Here is an 11438-nt window from a genome sequence, read left to right on the forward strand (position 1 = left end):
AGTGGGTGGCTGAGGAGGTGGCAGTGGGGGGGGTGGGAAGCCCTTAGCTAGAGGGGTGTTGGTGCTGGGGACAGGAGCCATGTCCCCAAAGAAAGGTGACCTGGCCCTGGCCTGCCCAGTCCCGTGCGAGCCTGGGGGGGGTGGCGGGGGGGCCAGGACCATGTGCTGCAGTCCCATAGGAGGGGGTAGGGGCGTGCTGCTGAATGTGCAGGTCCCTGGTGGCTATTCCTGGCAGCCCCCGCCTGCGCAGGCAGATTGGTTTGCAGGGAGGTGACAAGTGCCAGCCGAAGCGTATAAAAATCTCCCAGCCCCTGTTCTGGCTCAGTGACCTGGTTCCCCCCTCCCAGCACAGCCGTCCCGGAGCAGAGACTGTCTGTCCAGAGTGGAGACGCCTGGTCCAGAGCAGGGACCCCAGCTTCGGAGTCAAGATCACAGATCTGGAGGAGAGACCTTTGGTCTGGAGCAGGGACCCCAAAACAGAGCAGAGATCCCAGAGCAGAGACCCCAAAACATCCTCTTCCTTAGTCCCCTGGCTTTGCAGCAATGACCGGCAAAACCACACCTTCAGCCACAGACACGGCTCCGGCAGCTCCGAAGAAAAAGCCAGTGCCAACCCGAAAAGAAGAACCAGCACCTCCCCAAGCTGCTGAAAAGACCTTGGTCCCTGAGCATCCCCCTGCCACGGAGCAGCCCACAGCCCCTGCAGACAAGCCTGCTCCCGTCCCTACGGCAGAAGCGACTCCAGCCCCTAAAGAAGGTGACCTGCCTCCCGCAGCTGAACCCCAAGCCCCAGCCCCTGAACCTAAGCCTGAGAAACCAAAGGCAGGTGAGGATGGGACCGGACACTGAAGTGGGGAGGGGAGATAGCAAAGCTGGGAGGGAGCATGTGGGGGTGCCAGGGGGAAGGGACAGAGGGATGAAGTCATCAAAGATATTTCTGCAGTGGGATAGGGCTGGGGAATTAGGGTGGGGGGGCTGAAGACCAACATGGAGGTTGGGTGACTACCCTCCAACAGCCCAGGTACTCAAGAGCCTGTCCTCACCACTGTGGGTTTGTTACAGAGCTGCCCAGCTCTCCCGTGTCCTTGGCCGTGGAAGAAGTGAGCGAAAACTCAGTTACGCTGACCTGGAAAGCCCCGGAGCAGACAGGCCGGTCGGGCCTGGATGGATACGTGGTGGAGATCTGCAAAGATGGAAGTAGGCTTGGGCTTTCCTACCTTGTATGCATGGAGAGCTGGTGTGTTGCTGCAGAGGCATGGAATGGAGCTGGGCAGAACCTGGCAGCATGTTTCCCCCAGCAACATTTCCCTTTCTTTGCCTAAATGGGTTCATTTTAAATGGTCTTTTTTTTTTTTTTTTTCCACGGAGGAGAGGGGCTTCCCATTGGCTTCAGGTAGTAGTGATGTCTTTAGTGGGGGGCTGGACCAGGTTTAATGTCCAAGCCATGTCCGGCTAGAGGGTGGAGGAGAGACCAGCATACCCACTGAGGATGGTCTCTGATGAACTCCAGCTCTGCAGAGACCTGGGGTTGGGATGGTGAAGCAAGACCTCAGGAGGAAGAAGATGCAGTTCTCCCATGTTTGCCCAAAATGAAGTGCAGAAGGAATGGGGATAAGGTGGGAGGATGAGGAGGGAGGAAAGGATCCTGGGCAGTGCAAGAGGGGCTGGGGTGCATCAGCAGGCAAGCCCTGCCCAAGCAAGATGGGACTTGAGATGCCTGGAAGGAGGATGGCCATGGTGGATGGAGGTGGGCTGGTGGGTGGCAACAATTATCTGTGGTTCTCCGGTTGCGTTGCTGGTTGGTGGAATGTGGCAGGTGGATAGGACTTGTGTTTTGGATGCTCTCTTGAAGCCCTGCTTGGCTTTGTGTGAGAGTGAATGACCTGTGTGGCTGGGGGAATCTGCAAGGGGAGGCTGTGGCTGGTGGCCTGGGTGCTGCATGAGGCTGGAGAAGTTTGGGAGACCCAGGTGGTCCGTGGGCCTTGGGGAACTCAATCTATGACCCTTGGCTGTTTAGCTTGTGGCAGGAACGATCAACACGTGCTTGGCTGTGGGAGGCTTTCATCATTGGGCTGGGGACTGGGGAGGTAACCATGGCTGGATGGGATGTGTGAAGAGGCCCTTGCGTGGGGCAAGGAAAGATGCAGCCATTCTGGAGGGTGCTGATGAACAGCCACCAAAGGTCACAGTTCTGGATGCTCTCCTAACTTGCGTTGGGCTTGGCTGGGTGACCGGAGAGCTCTAGTCATTCAGTAATAACCACATGGGCTCTGTGACTGCTGTTATTTGGGCTGGCGCAAGACCCTCGCTGGCTAAACTATGGTGAGATTTGAGTGAGGGCTGGTTTGAGTAATGCCAGTGGTGAAGGGAAAGAGGAGCTGGTATGATTTGTCTGGTCTGATGGCATTGGCAGGAAAACCTTGGTTTGAAGGTGCACGTGGTGGCTTAGCAAACTCTGGCACACGTGGGTTGCTCTAGTTGCCTTCTGGGGACACCCAGTCCTTTGGTGACGGGGGCAGTCTGTTTTCTACCTGAGAAACCTCTTAAGAAGCTCGGCACGTTGCAAGGCCGCGTTAGCTGGCTGATGTGGAGGGCTTCTACATCTCGGCTGTGGGGTGAGTTTGACATGCCCCTTCCAAGCAAGAAGAACAGTTGGAGATCTAGCTGGCTCGTGGCAGGTGATGAGCAGACCTTGCCCGATGTGGAGGATGCTCTGGGGAACGTGGTGGGCCCCAACGAGTTATCCTGGGGCAGTAAGAAGAGCAGACTGGCTGGCAGGGTGGTCAAAGGATCTTAACTACTTCCAGAAATGCACCTGGAAGGTCAGCAGGGACCATGTTTGCTGGCCTAATGCCTTTTCTTACTTGCAAATAGCCTCCTGCTCAACAGCTGAGCTTCTGCCAGCGTTTTGCACCCCACACTCCTTGGTGGGATGGGGTGGCCAACCTCCCCCCAAGATACTTTTTTCTGCTGGTGCCCCAAATCATTCAGCTTTTGCAAGGAGGGGGTTCTTTGCCTCTTGGTTTCACCCCCTGTGGCTTGGTCCTGCTGTTTGGGGTGCGCATCTGTCTGTCCACTGCACGCCTGAAGTGCTCTGCTGGGTTCATCGTAGGTACAGACTGGACAGCTGCGAACAAGGAGCCTTTTCTTTCCACCCGGTACACAATCCAGGACCTCAGCTCCGGTGACAAGATCCATGTACGGGTGAAGGCTGTCAATGCCAGTGGTGCCAGTGTCCCGGCTACTTTGGAGCAGCCAGTCCTCATCAGAGAGATCCTCCGTAAGTACTGCTCCTGCCGTGCATAATTCCCATGTGCTTTGTCAGTGGTACAAAGAAATCACAGTTGTCCCTGCAGCCTCAGCAGCCTCTGCCGTCTCACACGTCGCAATCCAGCCTTTGACCGAGATGTTATTCTCAATAACTGTTTCCAATTCCCTTGGGGTGGGATGGAGTAGCTTCCCGACCTCAAGACACTGATCTTGCAGATGGTGAAGCTTTGGGGGTGAAGGACTCAAAATGCAGAGTCACATTTTCCCATTTCATTTCAAGACCTCAGAAACAGTCTCACTTTCAGCACATCTCCTCTCCTTGGCCATGCTTACATCTCTAATATGCCATCACATGCACATCGGACAGCTTTGTTTATTTAGCTAAGGAAAGTCAAGAGCTGGTAGTCTGGAGCATGGGAACTTTAATCATGCTGAACTCGCTAATGAATGACTTGCTCCCATGCTTAGCAAGACTCGCATTCCTCCCGGGGTGCTGCGAATGTGCTGAGGCTGATGTATGATTGCAGGGCTCGTTTGCACTTATAGACTTACACATGTAGACTTATTTTCCCTTTACAAGGAATTATGAATGCACAAGTTTTCCTGTTACTTAAAGAACATGTTGGATTTTTCAGCTGCTTAAAAATAGTAATAATAATAACAAAAGTTATTCCAGGAACGATCAGTTTTTCATAGGAAAAGGCTTGGAGAAGGCTGTCAGCATCTGGAAAGGGTCCTGCAGGGTCTGTCCTCTCAGTCTGCTTGGAGGAGGTGAACAGGGCTTAGTGGTTGGTGTCTGCTGCCGTGTTCACCTCCAGATCTCAAAGGCACCCCACCATCCCTTGTGGGACTGGGGAGACTGAGGTATGAGGGCCTGGCATGAGATGACAAATACGCAGCTCGTGTTTCCCACCTCTAGTCCCGTGCTGCACCCACAAGCTCAACCCTCCTGTCCCTGCTGCCTGAGCTTTGTCCCAGCCACGTGTACCAGCTGAGAGGTGTAAAACCCAAAGAGCTGAGGCCCACACAACTTGCTCTTGCTCCACACTAGTGGGTTTTTTTCTTCTCTCTTTTCTCTTTGCTAACTGAAACTCTTCATCAACAAGCAGCACTTGCCTACTTTTGCATTTCATTTGAAATACAGCCCTGTGCACACTGCCTGGCTTCGCTGAGGAACAAATTAACCCTCAATGTCCCTCTGCCTCCCCATGGCAACCCAGAGGTGCCAGTGTGTGTCGGGTGCACGAGTCCACTCCTCTCTGCCCCATCTGTTGCCTTCTGGTCTTCACATTTTATTTGGGACTGCATTTTGTACCTCTCACCAGTTCATTTATAGCATCACACGGGATTTTAAATAGCAGCGATACAGACAGCAGAGAGTTTAAAAACAGGTGGGATGAGTGGGTTTGGGAAGTGGAGAATGATGAGGAGAAACCAGATGAAGATCGGTGTGGCAGTCGTGTTTTGCAGGGAGCTGGGGCAGGAAAAATGCCTTCCCACCTGCGGCAGCATGTCACCTGGGCCACCGACCTCGGCTAGCCCTCTCTGGCTGAGCAAGGCACATGTAAGCTGGGGAAACCACCCATGAATTAACATTCCTCCATTGAGATCAGGTTTCTCTGCCCCGCTGAGACTGATAAGCCCAAGTGGCAGCATCCATGGATCCCTGGAGCAAATAGTAGCACGAGCAGAGGAGAGACTGTCTCAGCTGTTGGCGGGGCCATCTGGGACCGCCGGGCATCTCCCTGCCCTCCCCAGCCCACCGCCGGCGTTTCACGCTCACAGCTGTTTAGCCATTGCTCAGTCCTGGTTTAATTCTGTCTGTGCCCCCTCCCCAGAGCTAAGCTCCAGCACGTTTAATCCGGACAGAGACACACTGCTCTTTTATAAGGGGCTCACGTAAACCCGATGCCTCTCGAGAAGGATCACTGAGTGGCACCGAGCCGGTAGGGTTACACGGCTGCTATTTTCACCCCAGGAAGGAGACACACGCTCCATCAGCATTCTCCAGTGGGTTTTTTTGCTTATCTTTGTTATGTTCCCTTGGGGACGTTAGCCGCCTTTTTGAGCCTGGGGCTTTCATAGCTCTGCTGTGAGTAACTTTGCACCACCTTGGTCTCTCAATGGCCTTAAGCGCACAGTGAAGGTGGAGGTCTGGCAAGCCTTGTCCTTGCTGGAAGTTGGGTTGAGTGCCTCTAGTAAGTCTGCTTTCTGAGCTGGGGCAGAAATATTTCCTAACAGGGAGATGCTGTCCTCTGCCTTGCCTACCATGTAGGCTGTGGTGTGGCTCTTCTGGTTAAGCCCATGTTGGTCTCCACAGCCTGGCTATAATGAAGGGGGTGAATGGTCCATCGGGGTGGTGCCATTGGGTTGGTGATCTGGTATCTGAAGGATGGATATAATTTTGGGGTGCAGGCAAGGGGGTAGGCTGGCATAGCCCTGCAGGGAAGCAAGCACTGTCCAGGAGATGAGGGGGAAGAGGTGGTTGTGTTTATGGGTGGGATTTCTTGATGGCCAAGGGGGGGATGCATAGGGTGGGAGAGCCACTTGAGGGCTGTGATTTCCTTGGCCCCATGGCATGACTTTCTGGTCCCCAGAGCTCCCGAGGATCCGCATGCCCCGTCACCTGCGGCAGACTTATGTCAGGCATGTTGGGGATGCCGTGAACATGATGATCCCTTTCCAGGTAGGTGGATGATTTGGGATTTAATCCCCCAGGCTTTTTCACTGCAGGTTAGGTTCTGCAGTGACTTTTCTAGCCACCATGACATGCCTGGGGCCAACTGTGGGCTGGTTTGTCCCAGTCCCTGTGTCTCATGGACCAAGGGTGGGAGATGGAGTGGGAACCTCTCTCCCATCCCTGCCTAGCTCCTATTTTTCTCCTGCTATGTCTTTATTGATGGTGGTGTCAATGGGACAACGGACAACCCCAAACACACTAGGGCATGGGCTAGCTATTGCTGCTGTCTCAGCCCACGAGCCCTGTTCAGCTCATGCTCCTGGCCAAGCCTGGCAGGGATCTGGCCACATACCACAGGACCCCACAGCACAACAGTGGGGGTCCCCTTGGGGAGAGCAGCTGCCTTTGGAGCAGGGCAGCCCCAGGACTGTGTGATGGAGGGAGCAATGCTGACATTGGTGGGCCAAGCTGAAGGTCCCCTCCTCAACTGATCTATCGTATACTGTCTGGGGCATCACCAAAACATCTCCACCACAGCATCTGGGACAGAGAAAAGCAGCCCTGAAACATGCTGGCCAAGCAGGGGGAAGTGAGAGGCAGAAAGCTGCCCTTGAGATGAAGGACATGTCCATGCCATGTCTCATAGGTGGTTGGGAGCCTGCACTAGCCATGCTCCAGGAATGAACTGGCCCTGGATGCTGAATTCAAGCCCCTGCTGCTAGGCATGAACCTGGGCTCAGTGTCTGGGCAACAGGAGCACAGCTCTGCCTGCAATGCCCTGGGCAAGTAAAGCTGGGCTTGCTCTTTGAGGACTTTGGGGGACCAGCATATTCCCGCACCATCCCTGGAGCCTGATGGCTTCCTGTCAGTGAGGCTGGCAGGAGTCAGCTGTAGTTTCTTCCCTGGGGACTGCTGGATGGGAGAGGCCGTATCCAGGCCACTGCTGCCTGGACAAAGTGGGGTGGCTCTGCCCACCCATCCTTCCCAGCAGGACCCGTTGGGACCGTGCACTCGAGTGGCCCCTAACCTGCCTGTGCGGGTTGCTCCAGGGAAAGCCGCGGCCTGAGGTGATCTGGACCAAGGGTGACCAGCCCCTGGACACCAGCCACATCAACATCCACAACACAGAGAAGGACACCATCTTCTACATCCGCAAGGCGCAGCGCAGCGATTCGGGCAAGTACGAGCTCACCGTGCGGATAAATGGAGCGGAGGACAAGGCTACCCTGGACATCCGAGTGATTGGTAAGGCTGGGGGTGGGACCATGCAGGGTGGCTCTGGGCTCATTTCTGCCCCTTGGTTGGGGGTAGCTCTTGTTCTGGGTGGGATGGGACAGGGACAGCAACAAGGCAAGGGACTCTGGGGTCCCTCTTCCAGTGGGATCTTCTCCAGGATCATGGAGGCAAACTTCTCTGGTTGGGGATGCGGGATTTCTGCCAGCCCATGCCCATCAGAGCTTCTCATCCCTTGTGTGCTGCAACAGGGTGAGAAGAGATTAAAAGCGAGGTCAAAGCACAGAATGTGGGGGTAGCAAATTAGGATGCCACCCTGTGAGGGTTTGTATTTGCAGAGCCACCGGGCCCCCCCCAGAACCTGAAGCTGGTGGATGTGTGGGGCTTTAATGTGGCCCTGGAGTGGACCCCCCCGGTAGACAACGGGAACTCTGAGATCAAGGGCTACGTGGTGCAGAAGTCAGACAAGAAGAGTGGGGTGAGTCTGGGCACTCCTGGACCCCCGTGTCCTGGTGCTGGGGATACCCTTATGGGAGACGGGGAGCTGCATACCCCTGTCTCCCCTCACACATTCTCCATCCTTTGGACAGCCTGCCTTTCCTCATTGCTCTTTTTTTTTTCCTCCCAGAAATGGTTCACGGCGCTGGAGCGCTGCACCCGCACCAGCTGCACCATCTCCGACCTCATCATTGGCAATAGCTACTCCTTCCGGGTTTTCGCGGAAAACGCCTGTGGGCTGAGCGAGAAAGCAGCTGTCACCTCTGGGGTGGCCCACATCAAGAAGACAAGTGGGGACAAGGCCCTGGCTAAGGGGCTGGGGATGGCAGTGGGCAAGAAGGGTCCCATCCCCATTAGGGCTAGTGGGGCTTCCTCGGTGTTGTGGTGATGCTGCTGGGCTGGCCCCAGGATGAGCCCTGCAGGGGCAAGGCTGTGCATCCCCATGGCAGCGGTCCAGAGGTCCCCTGCCTTCCTTCTACACCTCCTTTCTCCTTTGGAGAAGGCTTGTGCCATGGTCAGCCCCCTGGGAGGGATCAAGGCATGGACATCCCTGGGGTGAGAATGAAGCAGGAGCTGGGAGGGGTGAGGAACAGCCCTGGCTTTGGCTCCGCAGCTCAGGGCCAGCAGGGGAAGAGACCCCTGCAGTGGTCCACCTCAAGGCCAAATCTCCACAGCAGCATCCCTGAGCGCCGCTCTCCCTCCATCTATTTCCATCCTGCTCCCTGGTAGCACACAGTGAGTTGGGGTCTCTGCCACATGCAGGGCTTACCTCCCGCTCCTATTTCTGCGCACTGAATTTTGGGGATGGAGTAGGAGATCCAGAGAGGTGCCTGGCCTGGATCTGACATGCTGCACATAGCATGCATCGCAGTGTTGGTTTCCAGACTGGCATCTCCGCTGTCCCCCGCAGGGACTGGGCACTAACATGGTATGGTTGGATAAGAAGGGATTTAGAGACAGGGCTGGTCTGTGCTGAAGGCCAGGTCCTCAGGTCAGGCTAGACACTGTCTGGCTTGTTATGTGAGGGAGCAGAAATATTTTGCGATACCTTGGGCTGAATCCCTGTGACCATGTGCTGGTCAGCCCAGGAGTCCAAGCTCTGCCTCAATCTAGAATTAATTATTTTCTTAGAAACTGCTTACCAGCCAGAGAAGATTCCCCAAAGGGACATGATGGAGCCTCCAAAATTCACCCAGCCCCTGACAGACCGAACCACTACCCGGGGCTACAGCACACATCTCTTCTGCTGTGTCCGGGGCTTCCCCCAGGTCAGTGGTTCCTCCATGGTCAGCATTGCCTCCATGTGTGGGCAGCCACCAGTGGGTTTTTTGCAAGGTGGCTGGAGGTGTTGGGAGATGGTTGGTCATGTTGGGTTAGGGTTGGATGAGGTTAGTGGGCTGCATATGCCCTCTGAGTCAAACTGGAGCAAGTTTGGGGTGTTTCTGCATGGAGATGAGAGACTGGTCTTAATTCAAGCCATGTCCTGTTTCCTTCTGCATGAGGGAAGGAAGTATGGAGCAATGGTTAGGGCTCAAGTACGGGAGATTTAGCTCTTCAAGCTACTTCTGACTGTGAAACCCACCATGGCCACCAGCTTCAGGCAGGGCCAAGGCAAAGGCAGAGGGAGGTGGCTGCATTTGGGGCCTAGTTAGATTTCTCATTTCTCTCCCTGCTTTAAACAAATAAGTAAATCCTGCTGCTTTCCAGCCCAAAATCATCTGGATGAAAAATCAGATGGAGATACGGGAAGACCCCAAATACATAGCGATGATCAAGCAGGGCGTCTGCTCCCTGGAAATCCGCAAGCCCAACCCTTTTGATGGGGGCATCTACACCTGCAAAGCTGTGAATGCCTTGGGGGAAGCCTCAGTAGACTGCAAACTTGATGTGAAAGGTAAGATTGGCCAAGGAGATAGAGGAGCAGGTCTCCTTGCCTGCCTTTTCCTCTTCTAACTTGCACAGTGGTGTGGTTTGTCCCTGTTTTGTGTTGATCCTGGCGATGGGGGAGCCTAAGGACACTGGGCAGCCCAGGGGAGCTGGAGCTTTGGGCTTCTCGGGTTTATGGTCTTGAAGCATCTTGAAACCGCCTTCCCTCATTCATGGCCAAAAAATGGGGAGGAAACCAGAAGCTGCAGAGCCAAAGGACCAGAGGTGCTGTTGGAGGCTGGGACAGTTGCTTGTACCTCACTGTGTCTACCAGCACTTGTGTCCCAAGCCATCCACAAACCATGCATGTGGGGTCTGTGCTGAACGCCGTCCCTTGCACCTGGGTTGTTCTGATTTATGTCTCGGGATCCTGCCTGGACTTTCCAGCTCACATTTCCCTGCCTCAGCAGAGCACCCAGCCCAGCTATTGCATAGAAGTGCGCCGCTTTGCTCCCTGCAGGCGCCTCGTCTGCGTGCTGCAGACCCACCTCGGCATGCAGGAGGATGCATGCTCACACACTATATGCGTGTTCTTCAAGTGGCGGTGTGTCCTCAGACAAATGTCATTTTTATTATTTCTCCTCCTGTGGCTTCCCAGCACATGCTTCCCCCCAGACACACTCTGCCCTACTTCCTGCACAGGCAGGGCTCCAATCCAGCAGGCACCCAGCACCCTCGGTCCCTGCTGAAGCTACAGAGCTGCTGGCGTGGCATGGGGTCGGTGCTTGGCTCTGTGGCAGCTGGTGCCAGGGCTTCCAGCCGGTGCAGTGAGCACTGACCCAGCTGGCCCCGGCCACGCTGCCCTGCAGGCAGGGCTGTCAGTGCAGCCATGCATGCAGCACGGTGAAGTCAGCCAGGAGGATGAGCTTGTTGTTGTGCTGGGGACATGAAGCACCTGGGAGTCACCCAGGCTGGGGTTTTGGGGGCAAGCTGGCCAGGAACAGGCAGTGACGGTGGTGTGTGTGATTGCTCGGAGCATGTGCGCGCTGAGATGGTGTGCGTAGGTGCACGTTGGTGTGCGCACATGAGAGGGTTGGTTATGCCCTGGCTCACTTTTGGAAGTCAAAAGGGGAGTAAGATCAGGGGAATTCAGGGGGTTTATATCTCCCATGCTCTCCTGCAGTGCCCCAGTGAGGACAGATCGGAGGGCAAGACAAAGAGCAAGGTAGGTCTGGGTTGGGGCTGAGGGATGGAAGGAGGGTGGATCACTTCATCAGGGATGGATTGGGTTGAGTGTCCTGGATTAGCCCTTGTCACCTGCTGATGGAGCCCCGCTTGGGTCTTCCTCATCGCATAGCTGGAGATGCACTGGTGGGGTGGGATGCTGAGAGAAATTTGCCCCTTTGCAAGGTGGAAGGAGGGCTGTAAATGTGGCCAGGAGGGTGAAGATGCATGTGGAGACTGGTGTTCCTGGCAGATGCATGGGCAGCACAGTGGGCAGAGCCCCAGTTTGCAGGCAGGGCTCAGACACCTGGGGCACCCGGTTGGATGCACATGAGGGGCAGGTACTGGGGCTGGGGGCAGGTATAAAGGGGTGTGAAATGGGGCTGCGGGGTGGAAAAGCAGAGTTAAAGGGTTGCACCTGAATTTTGTGGGGCAGGAGAGTGTGGAAGAGCTGGGCTGGGTTCGTCTTGCATTAGAGCCGTGGCTGGGACGTGGTTTCCTATCTCATCCCTGACCACTGGTCTCTCGGCCGTGGTGCCCTCACACGACCCAGATCTCGTTCCTTTACCCCAGGTGGCTGCTGCAGCTGCTGTGCAGTAGCGTGGCACACGGTGATGCTCCTGGCCATGGCCTCTGCTGCCTGCCGGCCTGCCTGCTCCCTGGCACT

At 55.5% G+C, this 11438-nt stretch overlaps 1 protein-coding gene across 1 annotated transcript; it reads left to right on the top strand.

Annotated features, from left to right (window-relative positions):
• Positions 1 to 543: 543 nt before the first annotated feature.
• Positions 544 to 10741, top strand: MYBPH (myosin binding protein H). Its single transcript, XM_009489549.2, has 10 exons — positions 544 to 826; positions 1063 to 1197; positions 3113 to 3280; positions 5868 to 5956; positions 7000 to 7195; positions 7522 to 7661; positions 7812 to 7971; positions 8813 to 8949; positions 9389 to 9575; positions 10731 to 10741. Exons 1-10 carry the CDS (start codon positions 544 to 546, stop codon positions 10739 to 10741), a joined length of 1506 nt encoding a protein of 501 aa, XP_009487824.2.
• Positions 10742 to 11438: the final 697 nt, after the last annotated feature.

The sequence above is a fragment of the Pelecanus crispus genome, chromosome 17 (genome assembly GCF_030463565.1).
Source record: "Pelecanus crispus isolate bPelCri1 chromosome 17, bPelCri1.pri, whole genome shotgun sequence".
Taxonomy (NCBI): domain Eukaryota; kingdom Metazoa; phylum Chordata; class Aves; order Pelecaniformes; family Pelecanidae; genus Pelecanus; species Pelecanus crispus.

Excerpts from the sequence above, each read along its gene's own strand:
- MYBPH (XM_009489549.2), top strand. The coding sequence starts at position 544 with ATGACCGGCAAAACCACACCTTCAGCCACAGACACGGCTCCGGCAGCT. Across the intron at positions 3,281-5,867 it reads CCTCATCAGAGAGATCCTCC|AGCTCCCGAGGATCCGCATG; the intron begins GTAAGTACTGCT and ends TCTGGTCCCCAG. Across the intron at positions 8,950-9,388 it reads GTGTCCGGGGCTTCCCCCAG|CCCAAAATCATCTGGATGAA; the intron begins GTCAGTGGTTCC and ends GCTGCTTTCCAG.